The sequence below is a fragment of the Malaclemys terrapin genome, chromosome 3 (genome assembly GCF_027887155.1).
Source record: "Malaclemys terrapin pileata isolate rMalTer1 chromosome 3, rMalTer1.hap1, whole genome shotgun sequence".
NCBI classification, from domain to species: Eukaryota; Metazoa; Chordata; order Testudines; family Emydidae; genus Malaclemys; species Malaclemys terrapin.
This window is the reverse complement of record NC_071507.1, coordinates 65,840,526-65,868,058: the sequence shown is the minus strand read 5'-3', so window position 1 is coordinate 65,868,058 and position 27,533 is coordinate 65,840,526. Positions and strand designations below refer to the sequence as shown.

The following is a 27,533-nucleotide window of genomic DNA, read 5'->3' as shown; positions in this document are numbered from 1 at the left end:
CAATTCTTGAGGCTTATTTGTTCCCTAGGAATGAGGCATTAGTGTTGAGCCAAGATTTCTGAAAGAAGGGCTTGCCTATTGTTGTTTGACTATCCCTGTGCCATCCCTGGTGTCAATAAAACAAGTTACACAGATTCTTTGTCACTGAGAGAGTGACCTGCAAGGCCCTGCTACCACTGGGCAGAGGGAAAACAGTGAAACAGGAACAACAGTCTGAGTTTGTGAATGGATTTGGTCGATTTTATTTTAAAATTCTTGTGCGAAGATGGTTATGACTACAGAGCCCGCTGTGTGTCATGAGAGTAGTGAGCTAACGGTTAGGGGATACATATTTAGTACTGGTTACCAGGAAGAAACAAAAGGAGCAAGTGGAAGAGCATTTGTTGTCAGTTGCAGCTTTATATGGGAAATCTCTCTTTTTAATAAAGAGGCTTATGAACAGCACAGGTGGGAAAAACATTGTAAAACTTGCAGCATAACACAGGGCTCAGTTTTGCTCTTCTGTAACATTGCATTGTCCCTCTCAGTTCCTGCCTATTTAAAAATGGCACAGGTACATGCAAAATCAGCTCAGAAATGCAGCAGCCAGGGCTCTCTGCAAGAGGACCAAGCAACTACAGGGAATGCCTATCCAGACTAGAATTGGCTCTAGTGGAGTATATCGCTTTGATATCGGTTTCTTTTAGAACCTGACCCCTCTGAGGCCTGTCAGTATTTCTCCCTCTTTGGTCTGGTGGTGCTCTTGCTGCAGCTGTGGTTAATCAGAATGAGCTAAGGCAGGAAGCAGGCCACACGACGGGTTTTATGTTAATGAATATGTTCCTGTTATTAAGTTATCTTGGTCTACTGTGTGTTGAGTGTCTCCCTGATGCAACAAAAGCATTTTCCTCTCTGTTTGCTGTCCTCTAGTTCATGGATTCTACAGTCTGGCGTGGGAGGGCTGGTCAGAGACAAGATTAACAGCTCACAACTGCCAGTCACAGTACAGCACAAGAACAAAAAGCTGGGCATGGCCCTCCTTATTTCACAAGGCAAAGGTCTGGCTCTTCTAGGTCCAGGCTACTTTGGGGAGGCCTTTCTGGTGCAAGGACAGGCTACAGGTGGATGGTATATGTTTCAGGAAGGATTTTTGTCTGAGAGTTGGTCCTGTCAGAAGGTGGGGAGGTAGAGCTGCACCTGTACGAGAACACTCCCCTTCCCCTCCAAAAAAAGCTTGTATGGTACGCTGTGTGCCTGTAGTGGGACCATTGCAACAAGGGTTCAAGTGACGATAGCACCTGAGAGTTGTCCTAACCTGTGCTGGGAGTTTAGCCAGCTCCTGGCACCCCCAGAACAGGGGAGATGCAAGCCTCCTGCCCTCTGTCGGTACTTTTTGTTCTAACGGTGTAGAAAAGACCCTGTTGCAGTAGGAGAGGGCCTAGGGAGGAATCCAACTAACTCAGTCACAACCTCTTCTACAGCTCCCAAGGAACATATATTGGAGCAGCAGCTGTGCCACCTTTCAAATCAAATGAATGCTGTGTGTGCTCCCCTGTGTGTCTGTCCCGCTCCACTATGCAGAGCCACACCCTGCATCCAGCCACATTTGGGGAGGCTAGCACAACGGCTGGCTCTGTCAGGGGAAATAGCTCTGCTTCCCCTTGTGCTAGGGCTGGCCCCTCCACAGGAGCATAAGGGAAGAGGGAATGAGCTTTGTACCTTTTTCCCCCATCTTACGCGTATGTGGAGCCAGCAGCAGTCTGGTCATTTTAGTTCATATGTTGGAAGCTGCCTTCCTAACTGGGAGTTGGATTTAAAACTGAGACACATTTCCCCAGCTAAGACTAATAATGATTATTATTTCTATTAACAATAATTATTTGTAACATGATAGCATGGAGAGACCCTAGCCAGGGGTCAGGACCCCATTGTGCTAGGCACTGTGTGCAGAACAGAATGACAAGATGGCTCCTGCCCCAAAGGTATGTCCATGTTTATGTGGGTGCAAGTGCTTGGAGTGTATGAAGTGCTAGTACTTTGTGAAGATTAGTTATCAGAATACCACGGGACCAGGAATTTGTCTGTAGCTACGGAGTGCTGTTGGCTTCTCCTCTTCCTCTTGGCTTGGGTCTATCTTCCCTGCAGGGTTCACCTTAGATACTCCAGGAAGTCGAAGCTCTGCCAGTTCCCTTCAGAGCTCAGAGGTAGCTTCCTCTGATATTCTTGATTATCTGCTCTCTTTACGTACGTTCACACTGACACGAGTTAATTTGTGGGTGGCTGGCAGCTTTACAGGAAAGAGGAACCATGAAGCACTTTATAATTTCTAAACTTTTGTCTGTAATTAATTCACACTTTTAATGCTACCGTCTTGCTGGTTTCCTTTTGAAGTCTGCAGTATTTCCTCCATTTGCCTGCTGGTGAAGATTTGTGGGGGTTCTCCTACTACTTGTCTCAGTGAGACATTATATTATACTTGTATAATAACCGGTTCACTGTCTCTTAAGGAAACAAAACAGAATTATCCTCCTACGTAGGTAGGTTTTTTCCTTTATTTGCAGTATTGCCCCAGCTGATCTTCCCATATCTTGTCCTATTCATGTGAGAAGAAATAGCTTCTTACACTTAAGCAGAAGTGAATTGCTTTAACTTGGGAAAAAATGGCCAGACATTAAAATTGTGAACTGAAGTCAGGTTGAACTCTTTTAATCATCCTTCTGCTGCTCCTACAATACTCTGTGATCCAATAGTACTTCCCCAGGCCATATCTATTTTAGTTTGTCTTATGAAGGGATAAACAGACATTCAGGCTGCTCCTTTTCTGATTCCACATTTTGGCCCTGGGAATGTTTCCATTGATTTCAGTAGGGTTTGGAACAGGCCTTACTTTGTTTTCTCTCTTCCCCCAGCAGAAGAACCTAACTCTCTTAGAAAAAACCTGAAGACCTCCTTAATGACTTGCTTCGCTTACCTGGATATAATGTGGTAGGATGCTCATTGTCCTTGCTCCTATCTCCATATAGGAAAACAGGACACGAGTGGCCTGACTCTCCACTGCCTCGAAACCTTGTGTAGTCATTTACACCCGTGCAAAGGACATGTAAGCTGCTAGTAAGTCAGAATGGTTCTTTCACTTTCATTTTAAACGGGTAAATGAAGGTGCAAGGCAGTGGAGAATCAACTCTCAATTTCTCATTTTATTTCCCTTCCCTTTAACATCCAGTCAGTATAGTAACCCTTCCTTTGCTTGCTTTGGTTTTCAGCAAAGGGAAGACAGTGAAACATACAGATTTGAATGAAAATTTTGAATTAATCTTTGCAGCAAATTTGAGAGCTGTAGTAAGAACTACCTTCTGAGAGAGATTCCAGAAGTGTTTGTGTCATAAACAGATCACCTGTTTAATTCATTTCATTGAGGCTGGTACTATCAGAAAAGCCAAATTTAGTACCTCTAGCAAACAACACAAAATAGAACTGTGCTCAGAAGAGGAACTCAGAAAAGTCTGAACCACCAGATTTGGCTGCTGGATAGCAAACCTTTTAGATGAGCCCTGCTGTGAATCATCTGGAGGTACCAGGATAGGATACAAAACGATAACCCTTTCTCCAGTCTTTATGCCATATATATTTTCTCAGACTTTAGGAGCAGATTTAGCCTTAGAGTGAATGTGTAAAAAAAATTGGAAATAGCCATGTGTTGTTGATTTTTTTTTTTTTTTTTAAAGTCTTCTCTCCATCAGTTTTAGACATGGAATATGGCCGGCACCTTGGTTTAATAGTTCTCCTCTGATTAGAAGATTTCAGGATGAGTAGATGGACATCTCCCTTAAGCAAAGAACTAAAACCTAGTATAAGGCCAATGTGAAGTAGTTACAATAACCTGATCCCAATCCTTTCCTTTTCTAATCAGTAACAGGAGTGGAGACAAGCAACATGTCCCTGTGTCCCAGGGATGCATTGTTTTACATGTCACCTGACCAAAATAACAAAAGGTGGCACAAATCTCTTTCAGACCCATATCCTTATTCATATGTGAAACAAGATGCATCTGTTCACTCATTACCTTCTTCAGTGAAGTCAGACTCAGAACAATTTCTTGCACATTTAGTGACTAAACATTTTTTTAATTTCTCCAGGCTTCAGTTCAAAGGAAGAATTGAATCCGAAACCTTTGGAGCCAGTTTCCCAGGGAAACCCAAGTACGTAAATCAGAATTAATTATATAATTAAGTCATAATAATCTCATGCTGTTATGTGAATCGTACTTTTGAGACTATAGTCAAGAAATTCACTAAACATTAGCTATTATGGAAAAAACCATTTTTGGAACATATATTCCTTTACAATAGAATAACCTAGACCTCCTTAACAGTTTCTGTTTAGCCATTTGCCATGTCTCTCATCTACTCTAAATAATAATTGTTTCTACCTTAAGGAAAACAATAGCAACAGACTCTTAACTTACTCAAAGCAAAGGGTACATCTACATTGCCTGCTTCCCAGTGTGGGTAGACAGACACGTACAAGCTCTGCTTGAGCTAGCATGCTAAAATAGCAGCATCGCTGAGAGTAGCACAGCCACCTGGACTAGCCACCTGAGTACAAACCCTCCCGGACCCCCATGGTACATACTTGGGCGGCTAGCCTGAGCCATGGCCTGTGCTACCTCTGGCTACACTGCGGTTTTTAGCTTGCTCAAGAAGAGCTAGTCTGCATCTGTCTACTTGAGCTGGGAAGCGTGAGTGAGATGTTGGCTGTTTTAAATATTATACGGAGGATCGTGTGAATTCTACAGTCCAAGGGCCATGGCTTTGCAATATGCCATCAGGCACAGAATTTGGATCCTGCCAGGGGGAAGCTTACTAACTAATGCCCTGTATTTGCTGTGCCTGGGATAAGACCTAGGCAACTAGGCACTGATAACAGGAGCCCTCCCTTCATCTGGGATAACTGACTGAGCAGGCCTGGCTCCTGGCATTGGGGCTCTACTGGCTTGGCAGCAGTTCTAATGGAGGGAAGAGGGAATCACTCAGAATATGGGCCCAGCGGTCACAGCAGTAAAGGGAGAGAGACCTACTAGGTACGGCTGGGAGGTAGTAGAGAAAGAGCATCTAGAAGCCCTCACCCCCTATTAGAAAGAGGTGGGAAGGCCCTCTTCTCACAACAGGCATGGCTCAGAGCCCATTGAAGTGAATGAGGGATTATCCCACTGACTTCCACAGGCTTTGGATCAGGCCTAAAAGTGAAGAGTGAGAGAAAAAGAAAGCAAGCCCTGAGTAGGGAGAAGAGATTCCCCTTTGATGGAAGCCCTTCTCTGAGCTACCAAATCTCCGAGCTCTCCCCTCACAGTACTGACAGTTGTGGCAATTCAGCTGTTCACGGTCAGTACCAAATTCTGCAGCAAATGGAAATTTGTGCGTCACTATGAACAGCATTTAAAAGGGATATTAAATAAATTAAATATTAAACGGAATGGCCCCATAATCCCTAATGTCTAATACTGAATTAATTTTAATACCATGTCTTTGAATGTTAGACATATTTTATCCTGTCACCGTAATTAGGGAGGCTCACTACAAAATTATTTAGGTTCAATGTGTTGCCCTTGGCTGTGAGGAATCAGCAGCTGAACAGAGATAAAAAGTATCACAGTCTAATTAGACAATTGCAAAGTAAAATGAAATAGCAGGTATCAAAATTCTTATCCCATGGACTCTAATGCTGTCCGACAGTTCTAGCCCACTCTGGTTCCTTTCTCATGCTCAGCTCCATAGTAGAGATAAACCAAATTCAAATCTAACCTTGGAAGTATTTGAATCCATAGGGAGCAGATTTGGGCTCCCCATCTTGCAAAGATGTACACGTGCTTAAGTTTCATGCTGTAAATAGTCTTATAGAAGACAAAGGGACTTCTCACAGTTTGCATGCAAAACTAAGCATGTGCATAAATCTTTGCAGTCAAGGCCCTGATAGGTAAGAGAGTACCATTTTACACAGTCGCATTACAGGGTAGAATTTCACATTAAGGAGCAGGAATTCGGGATAATGTGGTCCTTTATTAAGGTAGCATTATTGGAAGCTCCAGCCGTGCCCCGTGGTTCCCTATGAATGAACACAGTTCCCCTGTCATGCGTCCATAATTCAGCATTTTTGAAATTTAGAAAAGTTTTCCCTAAGGGGAAAACTGAAAGCAATTAGATGGAAAGTCTGTTGCATAATCAGATAGGAACAATCAGTGCTTTGTAGCCTTTTGGTTATTTGATAATTAAAATACACCAGGCTTGGTCAGTCTGACTGGTAGGAAGTAACATCAAAGAGAAATTATGGGACTTACGTTGAGGCAAAAAAACTTAATTAGCACTCTAGTTAAACCAAATTTTGGTTCCATTCAAATCAATGAGTGTTTTGCCATTGACTGGAATAGAAACAAGATCAGGCTGTTAATGACCGAAGAGACCATTTGCAGAGTATTATGGATCAAGCACTTCTGTGCAATTTTTGTTTTGGGATAAGCTTGGCTTTTCTGTACAGTAAGGTATGTGGGCTTGCATAGATCCATGTAAGAGTCTATAGTTCAGTTTAAAAGCATCTACACTAAATCTGAAGACACCACATGAGATTATCAGTCTCGGAATTAATTACACACCAATCAGAGTAATCACTGAACAGTTCCCATATAAAAGACTTTAGTGCAGGGGTTCTCAACCAGGGGTACATGTACCCTTGGGGGTACACAGAAGTTTTCCAGGGGGCACATCAACTCATCTAGATATTTGCCTAGTTTTACAACAGGCTACAGCAAAAGTACAAGCAAAGTCCGTACAAACTAAAATTTCATGCAGACAATGATTTGTTTATACTGCTCCATATACCATACACTGAAATGTAAGTACAATATTGATATTTCATTTGATGTATTTTATAATGATATGGTAAAAATGAGAAAGTCAGCCATTTTTCAGTCATAGTGTGCTGTGACACTTCTGTATTTTTGTTTCTGATTTTGTAAGCAAGTAGTTTTTAAGTGAGGTGAAACTTAGGATACAAATCAAATCAAAGACAAATCAAACTCCTGAAATGGGTCCAGTCGTCTGGAAAGGTTGAGAGCCACTGCTCTAGTGCTATAGCAAGCAACATTACTAGGAGTTGCTTTCAGTAGCCACTTGAAGAAAGGCCTCCCCCGCTCAAGTAGCTACACAGAGAAAACCACAATTTGTTCAGTGGTGTTACCTGTTCACAATGCAGCAGGCTGGGGAGGCATGAGACCCTCCAGTAATTCAGATTCAGTGGCCCCACCATAATGGAACAGGCACAGAAGCCCTGCAGTGGCTATTCCCGCCCGTAGACTAGCAGCCAGGGACAGTAATATACAGCACCCCACTTACTGGCCCTTCATTGGGGGGATATAGATTGCACCTTCTCAGCTACCCTGTACTTCACCTGCAAAGCCTAAATACTCTGGGTGAAATCCTAGTCCTATTGAAATAAATAGGAGTTTTGCCATTTTCTTCAGTGGAGCCGGAATTTCAGACTCGGGGGTTTAGCTGATTGATGGATTTCCCTGAATCTGGTGAGTAGGATTCATGATCAAGGTTGTATACCATGTCTGTTATAGTTTTTGGGTCCAATACAGTCATGACTGAGTGAAATTCTCTTGCCTGTGTTATAGAAGAGGTCAGAGTGGATGATATAATAATCCTTTGAAAATGAATAGGAATGAGAATTTTCTGCTGTGGTCACATAGTGGGATAGGTTGTCAGCTATAACGTTGATGCCCTGATTTCCTGTCAGAGGAAAATCAAATCTAAGAAACAACAAAAATACCCTTCACAGATCTTTAGTCTCTCATTATTATTTCCTGTCTCAGACTGCAAAGTTGATTTGTCCTTCTTGATTGATGGGAGCTGGAGCATCGGTAAACGCCGTTTTCAGATCCAAAAACAATTCCTCAGTGATGTGGCTCAAGCTCTTGATGTTGGCGTAGCTGGTCCTCTCATGGGCATTGTTCAGTATGGGTAAGAGAGTCTCCCTGTAACATCTGGCTCTATCTCAGTCTGTACAAGGTCACTACTACACTGTTCCCAACTCATTTTGGAGTGATCACTTCTTATTTTTACACCACATCTATTCTAAATGAGAAACTATCTAAAATTCAACTTTGGAAACTTGGAGAACAACATATTTGGGATATTATGAGACTGAATAAAAATGTCTATGGGAAAAATCTACTTGGTTATCTTCAAAGATTGAACATAGACAGAAGTAAACAAGATGCTGGAGGTCAGACTAGATGATCATAATGGTCCCTTCTAGCCTTAAATGTCTTTATTCTTTTTCTGCTGACTAATAACAATGTTATAAAAACCACTGAAATAAATGAGGGGGGTTTCTTAAGTAGCCTCATAAACTAATGAGACAAGTACAAAATAGATTTTGAAGTTCAATTTACATACCAATAGCAGCACAGTGCTAAAAGGTGAAACAAAATTACACACCAAGCTTTTTTTTTTAAATACATGTTGTAAAGTTATCTAAAAATAGCTTTCAAACGAGAGAAGCCCTGTAATTCATATAACTAAGACTCTGTTACACCATTACCACAGGCAAGCTAGTAGCCTCTACTACAGTGGTTTTCAATCTTTTTTCATTTGCTGACCCCTAAAAATTTTTGAATGGAGGTGCGGACCCATTTGGAAATCTTAGACCAATTTTCCGGCCTTTCTCCCCACCCCCACACCCCGCCAGGGGGCTGTGGACCACAGGTTGAAAAACCACTGCTCTACTAAATGAATTCAGAGATGTCCACTGCCAAAGAAACGTTTAAGATTCCATTGGCATGTCTTCACTAATACCTGTTACTTTATCATTTGTGTTTTACAGGTATACCGACATGTTTATATAGAAAACACTAGAGACTTCCTTTTAAGGGTCTCCTCTGTTATTATGTAGTGAACTGCCTTACGTGATGAGTCTTCCTCTTCCTTCCCCATGGAGCATTACTAAAGCGATTATAAATGGAACCATGCTACATGTGGGGAAAAAAACTGATAGCTGCTTTTTTTTTCTTTTTTACATGTTAGCGATGACCCTTCTACAGAATTTAACCTCAAAACTCATACAAACTCCAGGGATGTGAAAAATGCCATTGAGAAAATTCCACAGAAAGGAGGGCGTTCCAATGTTGGTATGTGGCACGGGAGTAGCATATCCGCAGTTCCTTAGCCCGAGGAAGACTATGGGATGTGAGATCCTAGTTCTAGTGGGCAAATAAGCTCCTTGCAACACCATGGAACCAGCCTTGGCAGCTGATGACCTCATGCTCAGGAGCATGCCTCAGGCACCCTCTGATGCATATATGGCCATCAGACTAGCAAGGGTATTAGAACTTCTCTGCCCCCTCCATTGCACTGATTTGGGGAGAAAGGAGCTAGCAAAGACTTTTTAATGATAACTTATGTGCATTAGTCAGTGAGATTTTGAACCCACCTTATGTAAAAGATTTTATTTTTTTTAATTCTTTTTTTTTTAATTCTAGTTCCCACCGCTCCTGCCTTGGTTTGGCTTTTAGGAAAGTTGAGAGTTGTGGGGTGTTGCTCTTCTCCTTCAACCTCAGCAGCAGCTCCCCTGGCACATCTGAGCCTGGTGCTCTCTTTGCTCATCAGTGCTAATGAGGAGCAGAGAAAGGGTGAAGTTCGCACCTCTGTTAAAACCAGGGTAGGGTATAAACTTGGACCATTGCAGGTGGTTCCCCTTCCTGTTTGGCAAGTTGCCTCCACTCTGTCTTTGCTAATGCACCCCTTTCCCTGTGCTCTATGCCTGGAATTTGACCTCAGTGTTGCTGTGTCTAAAGAGACTGGTTACTGTAACTAGGATACAACTTCCTCCCATTCATTTCTTTTACAGGGAAGGCACTTTCATTTGTTAACAAAAACTTCTTTTTGGATGCCAATGGAAACCGAGGTGGAGCACCCAATGTGGCCATAGTGCTGGTGGATGGATGGCCCACCGATAAGGTGGAGGAGGCCTCCAGACTGGCAAGAGAATCTGGAATCAACATTTTCTTTGTCACCATTGAAGGAGCTGATGAAAACGAAAAACAAAATGTTATTGAACCCAACTTTGTGGACAAGGTACTGGGGAATGGGGTACATGAAACTAGATCTGGGTTCACAGTGCAAAGCCTGGAGCTAGGCCTCAATGTTACTAAAGTTTTCAGGATGTTTGATTTGAGCCCATCTTGTATGAGGTTGCTCTCTTCCCTCTTTCTACCTCTCTCCTCTTCCCCTACCCCTTTTTTCCCTTCTTATGGTTATGGCTTCCCTGTAAGAATTGCCATAAGATCTAACATTTGAATGTTGAATAGCAATGGGCAGCCATGCTCTAGTCATGGGCTCATAATTACATTTGTCTCAGGCCTGAAGCTGGCTACATTACATTCTGCCTATACTAGAAAAGGACTGCTGGAATGAAGAACCAGTAACATTTTATTGGCTAATTAATAGAGGGGGGAACTTCTTTACAGTGAGATCTATTAAACTATGAAATAGTCTCCCAAGGGAAGTGGTGAAAACCACAGCATTTGGGACTTGAAAAGCTAAACTGGACAAAGTGTTAGAAAACAGGCTGTGAGCCACAATTCTGCACTAGCAGGCAAATGTGGACAGATAACCAAACACTGTAGGTCTTTTCCATTTCTAATCCCTATTTTTCTATATTCCATGAATGATCTGAGCTAGAAATGAATACCATTTTTAAGGCTCGGATTAAGGCTGTATAAAGCTCTTGTCTATATCCCTGTACTACAAAAATACTAGACCACAAAAATAAATAGACTGCAAAAAATACCTTTCCTTGAAATCACAGCATTCCTAATACTATCCTTCCCCACTTCAATTCTCATATGCTTTTTATTATCTTGAACAGCTACAGTAGAAACTAGTGTTGTATATATTAAAGCATGGCTGTTGCCTCTTTTAATGAAATAATTTCTTCACTATGACTGTTTCCAGTTACAAAATGCAGATATAAATCCGGAGTAATTCCACTGAAGCTAATGGGGAGTTACTCTGAGTTTTCATTAGTGTAACTGACTCGAAAGTTTTTATTTGTACCTACACTGTGATTCTCCCATTCAACTAAGTCTGAGAAGCCCTTGAACCCCATGCTAGTACTAAGGTCATAAACAACTCCTGTTTCCACATCCAAGAGACGGCACAAAAGCCCAAAGTTAGTAAAAACAGACAACCTAAAAATGTGATTTTGAGAGGTGTCGCTGAATAGACAAAATTATTTTAAATGATATTAATAAATTAGGTGACCTACAATTTTTGATCCAGGCTAGAAACAGCTCAGTAGCTTAATAAAAAGACTTCTAGCATAAATAAATCTGTCCAAGCCCTGCTCCTAGACCATTCATCAGAAAGCAACACTTTTGACCCTTCTACTAGTTAATATTTCCAATGTTTCCATTATAAATCTCTAACTGGGGGAGACTAAGACAAGGTGTGAACATCTTACCAGTTTCAAACTGCTTTGGACTGAACCATGGTGTGGCATGCAAGTTAGCAGCCAATTTTGGAGGTGTTCTATGTTTGCTATGCATGGTGTAAATCTGTCAGAGCATTCTGGAGTTATGGAAAGGGAAAAGAGAATATTTTTTAAATTTCCAGACTTCTTTTTTCAAGTTCTAACTAAAAATGGCTTTATTTTAAAATGTAGGTTTCATCAACAGTTCTTAATGAGTCCTTGCGGAAGACTAAGCACTTGGGGATTATGAAAATGTTATTGAGTATAGCAGCCAATGGACTTGCATAACAGCTGTTCTTCAACCCTTTTGTAGATGTTATGAAGACATTTTTCTTAACTGCTACCTTCAGCACCCTTCCCATAGGAAGTAATCACTATAACTCAAATTTTAGTGCCTAGGATGCTAGGCCTGGGGCTTGGAAGAGCTCAGTTCATTTCCCTGTTCCTCCACAGCCTTCCTGTGCAACCTTGGGAAAAGTTACTAAGGCCTACACTGGAAAGTTTCTGCGCAATCAAGCAGCTTTCTGTGTTGTAACTCTCGAGGTGTAGATGCTGCCACGCCACTTGGTGCGCAGAAACTGAGCAATTGCAGTGCTGTAAAAAAAACCACCCCAGGCATACAGCTTTCTGCACCGGGGGTACAGCGCTGCAGTGCAAGTGTAAACACCCTGGTCAATTACAGTGCTGCAACTGGCCTCCGGGAGGTGTCCCACAATGCCTGTTCTTACCTCTCTAGTCATCACTTTGAACTCTACTGCCCTGCTCTCAGGTGACCAACCGTCATCCCTACCCTGTAAATTCCTTTGGAATTTTTAAAGTCCCCTTCCTGTTTGCTCAGTGATGCATGCAGTGGTCTCAGAGCATCTTTCCAGGTGGCCATGCCTGCTCCATGCACCAGGCAAATCCCCCTTTTGGAGCAATGCTGAGCTGCTGGACCTTATCAGCATTTGGGGAGAGGATGCTGTCCAGTTCCAGCTGTGCTCCAGCCATTATGATACCTATGGACAGATTTCATGTGGCATGACAGAAAGGGGCTATGACTGGGACACACTACAGTGCAGGAGCTGCGGAATGCCTACCACACTGCACGGAAGGCAAACCGCCATTCCGGTGCTGTGCCTACGAGCTGACAGTTCTACAAAGAGCTGGACGATACTTGGTGGCGACCCCACCTCCACTGCGAAGACCACTGTGGATACTTTGGTGGCTCGCATGCCAGTCGCGAGTGGACCGAGCCATGAGGAGGAAATCTTGGAGGAGGATGTGGAGGGGGAGACGAACACAGAGGCAGAAGATGACTCGAATATCAGAGATGCATGAAGCCAGGAGGTCTTCTCTGCCCTGGAGAAAGCTAGCTAGTCACAGCTGTCAGATCTTAGTGAAGCGCAAACACGAGAGGAGGACCTGGGTAAGTGGCTTTGATTTTGGGAATCGCTGAAGTGAGTTGTTGGGGGCAGAACAGTTGCAGAAAGCAGGCTTGTGTCTGTATGATGCACATACCACCACATGCCTAGGCTGAGCGGTGGAACAGACTGTTGACTGACTCCCTCACTTCACAGGAATCTGCCTCAGAGATCTCCAGGAAACTCTCATGGAGATACTGGGCAATCCACTGCCACAGGTTCTTTGGCAGAGCTGCTTTGTTTCTTGCCCCATTAAGGGTAACTTTCCCGGGCCACTCTGCCATCATTGGGGGGAGGGGAGACCGTTGCTGCACATGGGCAGAAGCCACAGTCTTGGAGAAGACTCTCCCTTGATTCCCTGCTCACCCTCAGCAGCGAGATGTCTTCCATAATGAATACAACCTCTGGAAAATGTGGGGACAGTAATGATTATAAGGCCCCCACTACAGTGCTGGCTCTTCCCAAGAGGCACGTGTCCAGTGGACAGTATGGTCCTGGAACACTTATTTCCCCTGCCCCTACAGTTACTCACCATTTTGGGGCTCATGTGGGCTTGCCTGGGATCAGCTAGTTAGTGATGGGTATGTGAATAGTGGCAGTGGTTTAAATCAGTGGTCTCTGTGTTGCAAACAATACTGTTTCCTTAAAATGTTGCATTTTGGCTTCATGGATGACCTTGGGAACCCAGTCTCTCTCTTCGTTATTGCTGGATGAATGGCTGTGCAGAATTAGAAAGCAGCCCCGAAAGAGGACTTTCTGCGTGATGTCATGATGCACTCCGTGGCCGAAAAACAAGAATTCAAGGAATGGCGGGACAGCGAGAAGAGGGACTGAAAGGAGAATGTGGCGCACCAGAACAAAGCCACGGAGTGGCTCTTAACGTTATGGAGCGCCAAGTGGACATGCTCCAGGCGCTAATAGCACTGCAAACTGAGCAGATCCACACCCGCCCTCCCTTTCTCTTTCCCATGTGCCCCCCAGACACCACCAACACACTTATCAACCTCCTGGCTCCGGTCTGTACCTGCTGCATTCCACTCCTGCCCCATCATAGTCCAGCTCTGCAGACTCCCAGTACCCGCTGCACTTCTCCAAAGGAGAAGGCTGGATACGATACCTGGACATACACAAATCTTTAACTGTTCCAGGACCCAACCTCCTCCTCCCTTCCCCCATCCCCTGTGTGCTGATGTGTTTTTTTGTTTGTCTCCTCGCATGGTTGTTTTTTAATAAAATAATTGTGTTGGTTTGAAAGCAATCTTTATTCCATTCATTGAAAGCAAACAGAGCCCTACAGCGCAACAGGCAATTTTCTTAAACTTTCATAGTGCATCGTCTCCACCAATCCCAATAATCTCCTAACATTACAAGCACTACGCTGTTGAGCATAGCAACAAATATTAGTGTCTCTCACCTTCAAATTGCTGCCTCAAGGCATCCCTGATCCTTATGGCCCCCACTGTGCCCCTCTAATAGCCCTGGTCTCTGGCTGTTCAAATTCAGCCTCCAGGCACTGAGCCTCAGCAGTCCAGCCCTGAGTGAAGCTTTCTCCCTTCCCTTCACAAATATGGAGCGTACAGCACAGGGCTATAAGCATAGGAATATTGTCATTGGCCAGGTCGAGCCTCCCATATAGGCAGTGCCAGCGGGCCTTTAAACAGCCAAAAGTACACTCAACAGTCATTCTGCACTTGCTCAGCCTGTTGTTGAACCGCTCCTTGCTGCTATCAAGGTTCCCCGTGTATGGCTTCATAAGCCACAGCATTATGGGGTAGGCGAGGTCTCTCATGATCAAAATGGGCATTTCGACTTCCTCTACCATGATCTTCTGGTCTGGGAAGGAAGTCCCTGCTTGCAGCTTCCTCAACAGGCCAGTGTTCAGAAAGATGTGTGGGTCATGCACCTTTCCGGACCAGCCCCCGTTCATGTCCGTGAAATGCCCACGGTGATCCACAAGCACCTGGAGAACCAAAGAGAAATACCCCTTCTGATTAGTGCACTCGCTGGCTTAGTGATCTGGTGCCAGAATTGGAATATGGGTGCCATCTATCGCCCCTCCACAGTTAGGGAATCCTATTTGTGCAAAGTCATCCACAATGTCACGTATGTTGCCCAGAGTTAGTGTCTTTCAGAGCAGGATGCGATTAATGGCCCTGCACACTTCTGTCAACATGAGTCTAACGGTCAACTTTTCCACTCCAAACGGGTTAGCGACTAATCGGTAGCAGTCTGGACTAGCCAGCTTCCACAGTGCAACCGCCACGTGCTTCTCCAATGGCAGGGCAGCTCTCATTCTTGTGTCCTTGCGCTGCAGGGTTGGGATGAGCTCATCACACAGTCCCATGAATGTAACTTTCCTCATCCAAAAGGAAAGTGCATGAAGATGTGATCTCACCACTCAGTGCTTGTTTCCCAAGCCAAAAAGTGGCATTCCATTGTGGTCAGCGCCTCCATGAATGCCACAAGCAATCTCATGTTATAGCTAATATGCATGGCAGGATCAGTGTTGCACTTCTCTTGCCTTTGTAGTTTAAGGAATAACTCCACTGTCACTCACGACATGTTAGTCAGAGCAAGCAGCATATTGGTCAACAGTGCGGGATCCATTCCTGCAGACCGAAGAGGCAGAGCGTGCTGTACACAAACCGTTGAAAGATGGCGCCAAATGCAGACGGAAGCACAGGGATTGCTGGGATGCGAAGCAATGCATCACGGGGCATTGGGACAGGACCCAGGATGCCCTGTGACCCCCTCTACCTTCCACAACTCTTAGCTGCAGAAGAGAAAGAGGTGCTCTGTGGGATAGCTACTCAGAGTGCACCACTCCGAATACCACTGCAAGTGCCACAAGTGTGAACATGCTATTGAACAGGCAGCTGACAGTGTGAACGCGTTTCCCTTCAGCGCTCTCTGAGCAGCACTGTAACTCTGCCATAGAATCATAGAATATCAGGGTTGGAAGGGACCTCAGAAGGTCATCTAGTCCAACCCCCTGCTCAAAGCAGGACCAATTCCCAACTAAATCATCCCAGCCAGGGCTTTGTCAAGCCTGACCTTAAAAACTTCTAAGGAAGGAGATTCCACCACCTCCCTAGGTAACCCATTCCAGTGCCTCACCACCCTCCTAGTGAAAAAGTTTTTCCTAATATCCAACCTAAACCTCCCCCACTGCAACTTGAAACCATTACTCCTTGTTCTGTCATCTAGTACCACTGAGAACAGTCTAGATCCATCGTCCTTGGAACCCCCTTTCAGGTAGTTGAAAGTAGCTATCAAATCTCCCCTCATTCTTCTCTTCTGCAGACTAAACAATCCCAGCTCCCTCAGCCTCTCCTCATAAGTCATGTGCTCCAGCCCTCTAATCATTTTTGTTGCCCTCCACTGGACTCTTTCCAATTTTTCCACATCCTTCTTGTAGTGTGGAGCCCAAAACTGGACAGTACTCCAGATGAGGCCTCACCAATGTCGAATAGAGGGGAATGATCACGTCCCTCAATCTGCTGGCAATGCCCCTACTTATACAACCGCAAATGCCGTTAGCCTTCTTGGCAACAAGGGCACACTGTTGACTCATATCCAGCTTCTTGTCCACTGTGACCCCTAGGTCCTTTTCTGCAGAACTGCTACCTAGCCATTCGGTCCCTAGTCTGTAGCAGTGCATGGGATTCTTTCGTCCTAAGTGCAGGACTCTGCATTTGTCCTTGTTGAACCTCATCAGGTTTCTTTTGGCCCAGTCCTCTAATTGGTCTAGGTCCCTCTGTATCCTATCCCTACCCTTCAGCGTATCTACCACTCCTCCCAGTTTAGTGTCATCTGCAAACTTGCTGAGGGTGCAATCCACGCCACCCTCCAGATCATTAATGAAGATATTGAACAAAACCGGTCCCAGGACCGACCCTTAGGGCACTCCACTTGATACCGGCTGCCAACTAGACATGGAGCCATTGATCACTACCCGTTGAGCCCGACAATCTAGCCAGCTTTCTGTCCACCTTATAGTCCATTCATCCAGCCCATACTTCTTTAATTTGCCGGCAAGAATAGTGTGGGAGATAGTATCAAAAGCTTTGCTAAAGTCAAGGAATAACACATCCACTTCTTTCCCCTCATCCACAGACCCAGTTATCTCCTCATAGAAGGCAATTAGGTTAGTCAGGCATGACTTGCCCTTGGTGAATCCATGCTGACTGTTCCTGACCACTTTCCTCTCCTTTAAGTGCTTCAGAATTGATTCCTTGAGGACCTGCTCCATGATTTTTCCAGGGACTGAGGTGAGGCTGACTGGCCTGTAGTTCCCCGCATCCTCCTCCTTCCCTTTTTTAAAGATGGGCACTACATTAGCCTTTTTCCAGTCTTGCCAGTGTAGACATACCCTTAGTCTCTCTGGCCTGGATCCACAAATGGACTTAAACATTACAATGCCCTGCATCACAATGCCTATCTTTTAGGCACCTAGAAAAATCACCGGACTACCAATGGGATCCGCAATTCCTGATTTAGGTGCCGACTCTCCTTATACAATGAATGGGGAGAGAGACCTCAGAATGGGATCCACAACAGCCAGCAAGCTATGCAGGGAGCTGCCTAAACTAACCAATGGGAGATATCACTGAGAGGGGTGTGTCCTCTCAGAGTTAGGTACTTATATTCAGGCTGCATGCAAGAAATAATTCTGTGCCTTAGTCCCCATTGGTAACATGGGCATACTACTACTTGTCTACCTTACAGGTGCATTGTGAGGATAGATAAATGAGATTGTGGGGTGCTCACACATAGTACAGTAATAAGAGCCATATAGATTCCTGAGCGAGACAGAAATGATCGTTTTGTTTAAAGTCTACTCCCTTCCTGCTAACAGCTGGAATATTAAGTCTTCAGGACTGTATCTACCTAGCTCTGGCAGGAAAGCCCACACATCCATGGAGAAACATCACCCCATTCCTGTGATGCTATTTGGTTCTTATAAAAGTCATTGCACCTGGATACCACAGAGACTGATACATTTTAAGATACTTGGTGCAACCTAAAAATACTACATATACCGAACACACCTGGAGCTCAACCTGCTTTTGTGAGATTTTTTTCAACAGAACAAAATAAAAGCCACAAACGTCTAAATGAGAAATCGTAACACAGGGGCACATACTAATTATTCAGCTAATCAGGGTAAGTAATGTCTGCTCAGTAAACTTGTTTGAGGAATGTCTTCTCCATTGCTTTGTTATAAATAGATGAAACTTCTAGTTACTCTTGGAATAAGAGTGAATCCCTGCAATCTATACTATGGATGATCTAGTCTTAAACCATTTCAGATAGGCAGCCAATACTCATGTCAAGTACTGCAGGGGCCAATTGGCATGAAGTTGTGACATAAAGTGTGATATGCCAGATCAGCCAGGGTTCAGGATGCAGGGTGGAAGTTTGAAAGTATTTTCAGAAAACAACTTGTTCTCTGAGCCACGCCACAAGATGATTTTGTGCACTTTCCACTGTCACTCTGCCATGAAATACATTTCCTATGAGCTTCAAAGCCCTTAATGGCATTAGCTGGGCTGTCTCCAGGCTCCATTTGATTGGCTTATAGTCTTGTTTTCATTTATTTTTTAAAAGGGCAAAACAACAATGAGGCTCTGTGACCCTGCCAGAGCCAGCACGGAAGATAGAGAGCAGGGGGCCCAAGCAGGAAGGCAAAGCTGGCAAAACAAACATCATTCTGGGATGTATTAGCAGGAGTGTTGTAAGCAAGACACAAGAAGTAATTCTTCCACTCTACTCTGCACTGATTAGGCCTCAACTGGAGTACTGTGTCCAGTTCTGGCACCACATTTCAGGAAAGATGTGGACAAATTGGAGAAAGTCCAGAGAAGAACAACAAAAATGATTAAAGATCTAGAAAACATGACCGGTGAAAAAAGAGGTTTTGTTTAGGTTGGAGAAGAGAAAACTGAGGGGGGACCTAATAACAGTTTACAAGTACATAAAAGGTTGTTATAAGGAGGAGGGAGAAAAACTGTTCTCCTTAACCTCTGAGGATAGGACAAGAAGCAATGGGCTTAAATTGCAGTAAGAGCGGTTTAGGTTGGACATTAGGAAAAACTTCCCAACTGTCAGGGTGATTAAGCACTGGAATAAATTACCTAGGGAGCTTGTGGAATTTCTGTCCTTGGAGATTTTTAAGAGCAGGTTAGATAAACACCTGTCAAGAATGGTCTAGATAATACTTTGTCCTGCCATGAGTGCAGGGGGCTGGACTAGATGACCTTTCGAGGTCCCTACCAGTCCTATGATTCTTTGAGTTTATCTTGTGGCTGTAAATGGCAGCATCAGAACATAAAAAGAGCAGCAAGATAGAAGAAAATAAACACGGTGAGGCTATGAAGTGAAGTTTAAACCGATGTGTACAGAACTAACTTAAAGCTGTTGTGAGATTGATTTGCTGACACCAAATGTAGCTGGGAGGACACTACTACAGAAACAGTTGAACCCTCCTTTCAGGTGAATGATGAATAGCAGACACAATCTGGCTCATCAAACGCTCTCAACAAGTTAGTTGGAACATTAACATCTTAAAGATTTTACATTTTAAAACAATTCTGAATCTACCTCTCTTACCTACAACATACTCCACATTCCATCCTCCTCCTCCTCTCTCCCTGTGCCCACCCACCCAGCCAGAAATCCATTCCCTCACCACAAGTTCCGAACTCCTCGTTAGGTCTGGAAGATCTTCCCTCCACCTGCTCCCTATGTGCATTCAGAGTCATAACTGCTTAATTTACTGACCAAGCTGTAAAAATTTAAGAAATTTTGCTTCCACTGCACTGGGGAGCCAACACAACCATGTCGGATTCTCCTTTAGTTTATGCATCACCAACATTTTTTTTTTTTTTGCCACATTTCTGTTTCGTGATCCTGGTTTCTGGTTGGGATGGCATGAGCCAGAAAGAACCCAGCTTGACTCTCAGGTACCATGTCGAATGTGCAGGACTGACAGGTGGACAAAACCTCATCTTTTTACTTTTAACTGGAGCCACTGCCAGTCAAACAAGGAACTCCCAAAGAAGGCCACTTTGTACAGAGTATAACTCTGAACTAAATGAACAAAGATATTTGAAAATGAATTTGTAGTTTTGACACTTGGCCTAACTCTGACATAACGGGTGTACAAAACCAAATTCAGAGGGTGGTGGAATTTCATATTGAATTTTTCTGACAATTAACACTGACCGCTCCATCACATATTTTATAAATGCCGGGGCAGGATGTCCAGTTCTTTAGTTGAACACACTTTACATAACTTTTAGATTTTTCTCAGGAAGGCAGCAGAATTTGATTGTGTAATTAAACTCAATCCACATTATGCCCAATAAGTGCCTTTTTACTTTTGTATTTGCATCTCTCTGCAGGCTGTATGCAGAACAAATGGCTTCTATTCCATTAACGTGCCAAGCTGGTTCAACCTACGCAAGGTAGTCCAGACCTTGGTGAAGCGGGTCTGCGACACTGATCGGCTGGCTTGCAGCAAGACGTGTCTAAATTCAGCTGACATTGGCATTGTAATTGATGGTTCCAGCAGCGTTGGCACTGGCAATTTCCGCACTGTCCTCCAATTTGTAGCCAACATAAGCAAAGAATTTGAGATTTCAGACACCGACACCCGTATTGGAGCTGTGCAGTACACCTATGAGCAGAGGCTGGAGTTTGGATTTGACAAACACAGCACTAAGCAAGATGTCCTGAATGCTATTAAGCGAATTAACTACTGGAGTGGAGGGACCAGCACTGGAGCAGCCATCAACTATGCCTCTGAACAGCTCTTCAGCAAATCCAAACCCAACAAGAGGAAGATAATGATTCTCATCACAGATGGCAGGTCTTATGATGATGTCCGAGTGCCAGCCATGACAGCTCATCAAAATGGTAAACTAGTGCTATCTTCTACTACGGGGGCCCACTCTGTCTATATACAGTAGCTTAACATTTATAGAGGTAAGGCAGTTAGCGTGGTCATCGCAGTATGGCAGTAGATGGACTTTTGGGCAGCTCACCACACTAAGCTATGGCCATGTTAGAGCTAATCAAGATGAAGATGGGTGAGTAAACAGATGGGAAGTCCATAAGAAAATAGTGTAGTCAGATTTGTCAGACGGGATGTCTCTCACACGCTGCAGTGCTCAATGGGTTTCTATAGGCCTACAGACACAAGAAGGGTGTATATGAAGCTCACTTTGGCTTTCAGTGTAGGATGTTCAAACACATTCTGTGCCAGGCTTTCAGGCAACAGCCTACTACTGTTTGACGCCTTTCTGCCATTGGCAAGACTTATTCTTCAGGGCTGACACTGCCCCCCCACACCCCAGTCTGTACATATGGTTCAATTCTTGTTGGACGCTCACATAGAGGCTGTAAAATAAGCTGCAATGGGACATGGAGAATTTTCCTGGCACAGAAGCAACATAGGTCTGATGTATGTGGCTCTATGCGGCTCCTTTCAGAGACCCCAGTGTAAGCATTGTATTGAGGTGGGAGGGGAATTAGCTGTAACACGCAGAGTTTCAGAGCCTGCTGTACGTAAGAGCAGCCCATTGGCTGCACCTTCTATAACGTCTCTCAGAAGCCACAGCCCAGAGTCTGGTCCCTTCATTTTATGCCCTGAACATTGCATTTATTGTGGGATCAGATTTTTTTTTTTTAATTAATTTCAATGCAGTGACTGTTTTGAAAACACACCTGGACATTTTAAACGCTGGTTGTCTTTTCAGGGGTCATAGCTTATTCTGTTGGAATTGCATGGGCAGCCCAGGATGAACTGGAATCCATTGCAACAGACCCGGATAAAGAGCATTCCTTCTTCGTGGATGAATTTGACCATCTCTACAGATTCGTTCCTAGGATCATCCAGAACATTTGCACAGAGTTTAATTCACAGCCCCGGAACTGATGAAAGTAGGCAAAGCATTATACTAACGCTGAGTCACTGGGTGTCATGCAGAAGATAAACAAAATGCTATACAAGTAATGCCAGCTATGAGTCCAAGAAATACTAGAAGAGTTATTCTCTGGCATTTTTCAGTTAACAAAGCTGATTTCAGCTCTATTCCTTATGCATGATAAAGCTCTGTGTAGACAGGCATTCTCATTTTAACTTTTTTGCTGGCTTCAAAACTCTGACTTGGTTGGATAGACAAAGACAGTTACAACCCTTGAAAAGATAAATCAAGTGACTCAGCTTTGTAGATTGAAAATTTGTTTCCAGAAGAGAGGTTTGAAAAGGTTTTTCAATGTAGATCCCAGGGACATTTTCATTCGGCCTTTGTGTATTGCAGAAGCTCTCTTTAAAGACATTCTCTGTCACAGTGCTTCTCAAACTGTGGTCTGTGGAACACTGCCGGGTAGAGGCCAAGCTGCATCTATTAGAGTGGCGAAGCATCTCTGTCTTCTAGCAGTGATGCTTCCTGCTAGTTGTTGTCCAGACCAGGACTCTCAGGGTTTCCAGAGATGCTTTCCAACAACACCAGAACACTTTTTTTTAAACTTGGACAGCTGTTTTGTCTCTCTCTGACAGGTTTTCATTTGGTATCATTTCAAGCTGATAGATACAAACAGGAGAAAGAGCCAAACTGCAACTGGATAGATTAGAGCAATGGGGTCTGCAGGCATTTACTGATCCTAATAGAGTTCTGCACCCATGGAGAGGAAGCAGCTGACACACATACAAAATTGAAAAACTGGAATCCAGAATCCCCACCCATTGCGTTGGAGGGAGTTTATTTAGAATCTTGTCCTCTTAACATTGTCCTATTGTCAGTGTCCAAGCATGATAGTTACTGCAATGGGGGGGTCTGGGCTCAGGAGGCTGATACCATTGGAAGGGCCTCCGTCTTAAGTGGTACACAATATGAAAAAAGTTTGAGAACCACTATGCTGTCCTCAAACCATTCTTCTTTTAGGTTTCACCCTGAAGCCTGGATGGAGACCAATAGCATGAAGAGAAAAGACTGCTCTAGAGTTGTTTTGTTAAGGATTTAAGAGAAACACAGTCTGACTGTATTATTGTGTATTATACATTGGCAAAAGCATGACTTCCCAATGGTAGAGAGACACTCTCTAGATGGAGTAATTGGGGTTGGTTTTGTCTCTGTTAGTTCACAGAGTACGCATTGCACTGTGCTTGACCGAGCCAATTATACTGTTTTGACTCTGCCTTCTTAAATGAGGAACTAATCAGCAGCAAACGATGCCAGATGTGATATATTATTGAAGTCTTGAAAGACGTGGGCTTTAGTTGGTGTCAGCTGGCATCTATTTTTTTCACCCACTAAAACTTGATAATATACGTTCATCATTTATCACAGCTCCTGGAGGGAAAGGGGAGAAGAGTTAAATGTTACTTGAGAGAAATGAGACTGTTCATGAACTTCACTGGCTATTGGAATTTCTAGTCCACAATGCTTGGGGATAGTTAAAAAGGGAAGGGTAAGAAATTAATGATGAAATATTAAATGATTTTTTGTGGCTCAATTCTCATAGCTACTACATTGAATAAATAACAGGATCCGAATGCAAACATGTCATTAAAATTAATTACTACTCAAAAACATCATTAGAAATACAATCCTTCCAACCCTAATAAGCCAAAAGAAATCATTTCATCAGAGACAGAGGTGAAGGGATCCGTGCCACTCTGCAGTGATTGCCTATAGGCATGCATTACTTCACAATACAGATAGGCTGAGATAGCATTAGTAAAACAAGGAGATTATCAAGTTATTTCATTGATGAGATTTTTGCAGCCTTCCATCAGCAAAACACACACACTTGCAAGGCACTCTGAACTCTCACTGGCCCAAATTCTGAAACCCTTCAGAAACCCTGAGTAGACCAGTTTTACCCAGGGGGTCTAACATAGGAATAATATGAAGTTAGGAGCAATAAGGGCAATTTGCATGCATTAAGCAGGGATCGGCAACCTTTGGCCCGCGGCCCGCCAGGGTTCTTACCCTGGTAGGCTGGGCCGGTTTGTTTACCTGCCGCGTCTGCAGGTTCGGCCGATTGTGGCTCCCACTGGCTGCGGTTCACTGCTCCAGGCCAATGGGGGCTGCAGGAAGAGGCAGCCAGCACATCCCTCGACCCGCGCTGCTTCCTGCAGCCCTCATTGGCCTGGAACAGTGAACTGCAGCCAGTGGGAGCCGCGATTGGCCGAACCTGCGGACGCGGCAGGTAAACAAACCGCGTGCCAAAGGTTGCTGATCCCTACATCTTTCATTTCTTTGAACATTTTAATCTTAAAAAATAGCAGACTTGATAAGCATTTACCATGGTGGTTTTCAAATGCTCTTCACTTATGTGTAACAAAAAGTTCAGTGACCATCCTCCATATCAAGCATGTCAGATTATTTTTCAAAAGGCAACAAGGTAAACCACTTAAAAAAACAAAACCATAAATTTATTGAACAACTGTTTTGTGTGGTGACTGAATGTCATGAGAATTTCATTGCCTAAGTCTTTGAAGTGGTCCTTAAATTGTCAGATCCCCAAAAAGTGATTTTTTTTTTGGCTTATTCTACAATTGTGGAATTACCACTGATATCAATGGGAATCCAGTTTATAGAACAAGTGCAAAATATATCCTGTTATACGTTAAAAAACATTTACCTTGGACAGCAACCAAAGTACAGGTCATCTGCTGAAAAGCTCCTGCAAAGAACATTTTGTTAAAACATGGGATAGTAAGTTATGTGTAAAACTTTTCATAAAAAGTTTTTTTTCTTGTATATTTGTTTGTGAAGGAAGCAGAGTTCCTTTTGTAACACGTCGGAGCTACTTAAAGAGCTTATTGTAAAGAAGTTGCTAAACCTTTTGCAATAAAAAAAACCCATAAAGGTGTATGCAGTACAGCTTGCATATTTAAGACAATATTTTAAAAACTGTACATCCAAATATTGTTGCTGCACTTTAGTTTTTAAAATGCAAATAGGGGTTTCCTAAACCTAGAGGTACCATCAAGATCTGCAAGACCCAAGGTGTTAAAAGCACAGAAACCTTTTTATTTTATGTTTAACATACCTAGCTGAATTACTGCAAATCTTACAAAGATCCATGGAAGGGAAAGTCAGGTCCAAGCAGTGTAAACTTGCAGAATTGGATACGTTGCACCCGAGACAGAGGTTGAAGTCAGGACAGAGGGAACAAAGGATGAAACAACTCTCACATAGTGCCTGAGGATCTGTAGGAAACATCAGTGTGAACGTTGTGGACCTCCGAGACCTGAATAGCATGGAAACCCCCATGGTTTCCAAATTGGTGGCTATGACACATTTGACTCCATTGCTGCAATTAAACCATGTACGGCTAAAAGCTAAGCGTTACTAGATAAACTAGACACCCATGCAGAGCTGGGATAAATGCCTCAGGGCCAGTTGTCAGAGATATTTAGATATCAACTCCCATTAAGTCACCTAACTACCTTTAAAAATCTGGCGCTTAGTCTCTCAGCTCCAAAAGCACAAGCTCTGTCATTTGAGCTGGAGGAAAACTCCCTTAGCTGATAGCAGCAACCAGGGCCGGCTCCAGGCACTAGCTGAGCAAGCTGGTGCTTGGGGCAGCAGATTGTTCGAGGCGGCATTCTGCCCAATCCTAGGGTGGCATGGCTGCTTTTTTTTTTGGTTCAGCTCCGGCCGCCCTGTAGGGGGCGGTGGTGCGGAGGACCAGAGTGCCCTGCAGGGCAGTCCTCTTCCATCCCTCCCTGCTGACCGGAGCGGAGCACTCACGGCAGGCAGCAGGAGGCGGTGTGGCAGGAGGGGCCGCGTGGCAGCGCCCCGCTGTAGCCCTGGCCGCCCCCTTCTCTCCGCCCACTCCCTCCCCCCACCCCTCCAGACGGTCCCCCTGCACCTGCGCTCAGGCTGCGCCGCGGGGTTTTTTGTTTTTTTTGCTTTGCCGTGTTGGCCGCCCCCCCCCTTTTTTTTTTTGGCCGCTTGGGGCAGCCAAAAAGCCAGACCCGGCCCTGGCAGCAACTCCCTATCCTTTTGTGAGCTAGCCACTAGAGATCATAACTCATACATGTACCCAGTACATTAGTGATATATATGCTCTCTGCAGCCGTGCTGACTGGGCTCACTGAGTACACAATAGCAGCTAATGCTGGGCTTAGCAGCATTAGGTGCCACAGCTAGACAGATGATCTCCCAGAACATAAAGAAATCACCTGGGAATAGCTTGGTCCCAATAGATGTGTTTACTAATTACATGCACACAGGCAAGGCCTCGCTATAGGTATACATCTGGTCTGCCGGAGGCTTCTACACCATGGTGAGTGTCACTAAAAAGCTCACCAACTTTTTAAAGGGGATACTTCCCTATTCCTATGGACTGCACATAGGTACCTGCTACTCCCCCTTCCCATGCACACCAGCCACACTCACCTGATACCTCACGTCCCCCACCAGGACTCGCCACAGCAAATACTTGATATGAAACCAAGAGGGAGTCTGTGCAAGACTAAAAGGAGTGGTGTGCGTGTAGTTGGCTCTGGGCAGAAGCGGTTCTGTGCCTGGGGCCCATGAGAGTGACATCCCATACAGCTCAAAGCATGTGGTGCAGACTGCTTCACTGCCCCACAAAACACTCCTTCCTTTCAGTTCCTGTAGTGTGCAGGCTGGGCGGGGCAGCCACTGCTGGGCCAGAAGTGCAGATTCCTTACTGCCTCCCCTGGGCTTTGTGGGGAGGGGAATGATGGTGGCACCACAACCGCCTTCCACATGGGCCAGGAAGTGGGGTTGGAGATATTGGATGGGTTGGGACTCCCCCCGCCCCTTGGGCCAGTGGCCCACGGCCCTGCTGTGACCAGTTGGTGGCTGGCATGGGGAGGAGACCCCGTACTGCTGTTGCTCTGTGGAGATTCAGCTACCAGGGCTGGCGGTAAGCTTTCAGATGGGGGCCTTCGTATTCCCTATTCGCTGCTTTCATATTTGGGAATCCCAGGGGAAGAGATCCCCGAGGCTGCTGCTCCTATAAGAGATGCGCAGACCAGTTTTCCCTTCTCTGTGCTCATTGCAACTCTTGCATTGTATGCAATATTGGGGTAATACATTCCCAGTGATTAGGGAAGCTTTTGGAAGTAGCTAGCCCAATAGGGGGCCGTGAAAATGTCCTTTCTTCATGTCACTGAAGCGTGGATCACCATAGCCGGGTCCACACAGTCTCCTGCCCAGCCTAAGTGTAAAGAAAGCATTCCTCATTACTACTGCTATCTGGGCACCTTGAGTAGCGGGGGACTTCCATCCCCCCCATGTTAAGTCGTAAAATGGACTCTCTCTCTCTCAAGAGCAAGATCACAGTAACTGCTAGCTCCTTAAACAACTCTCTCATTTCTGGACAGAACTTGAACCAGCTATTTTTCATTCAGGTTCTTAAATGTACAAGGCCATGGGACAGCCGCGGTACAAAACTGTCCATGCTTGATGAGTCATCTATATGCTGATGGCATTATTTATAGCTAATAAAGTCTCATTCGTCCCATGCAGCTGTACCTACTTGTTAAATAGAACAAGTGACAGGACTGAGCCTTGGGGGAGATTAGATTTAGCAATATCTCAGCCACATTGTTTACATCTAGCTCTTAGTCAT

At 44.4% G+C, this 27,533-nt stretch overlaps 1 protein-coding gene across 2 annotated transcripts in view; it reads left to right on the top strand.

Moving 5' to 3' along the window:
* Window positions 1–24,098, top strand: part of VIT (vitrin) — an 81,298-nt gene extending 57,200 nt beyond the window's left edge. For both annotated transcript variants that reach the window (XM_054021395.1, XM_054021394.1), the window contains 6 exons: window positions 4,116–4,178; window positions 7,847–7,994; window positions 9,060–9,163; window positions 9,883–10,109; window positions 20,315–20,828; window positions 21,671–24,098. In XM_054021395.1, the coding sequence (XP_053877370.1) occupies window positions 4,116–4,178; window positions 7,847–7,994; window positions 9,060–9,163; window positions 9,883–10,109; window positions 20,315–20,828; window positions 21,671–21,849 (1,235 nt within the window). In that variant the 3' untranslated portion in view covers window positions 21,850–24,098. The remainder of the gene's footprint in view (window positions 1–4,115; window positions 4,179–7,846; window positions 7,995–9,059; window positions 9,164–9,882; window positions 10,110–20,314; window positions 20,829–21,670) is intronic.
* The last annotated feature ends 3,435 nt before the right edge of the window (window positions 24,099–27,533 follow it).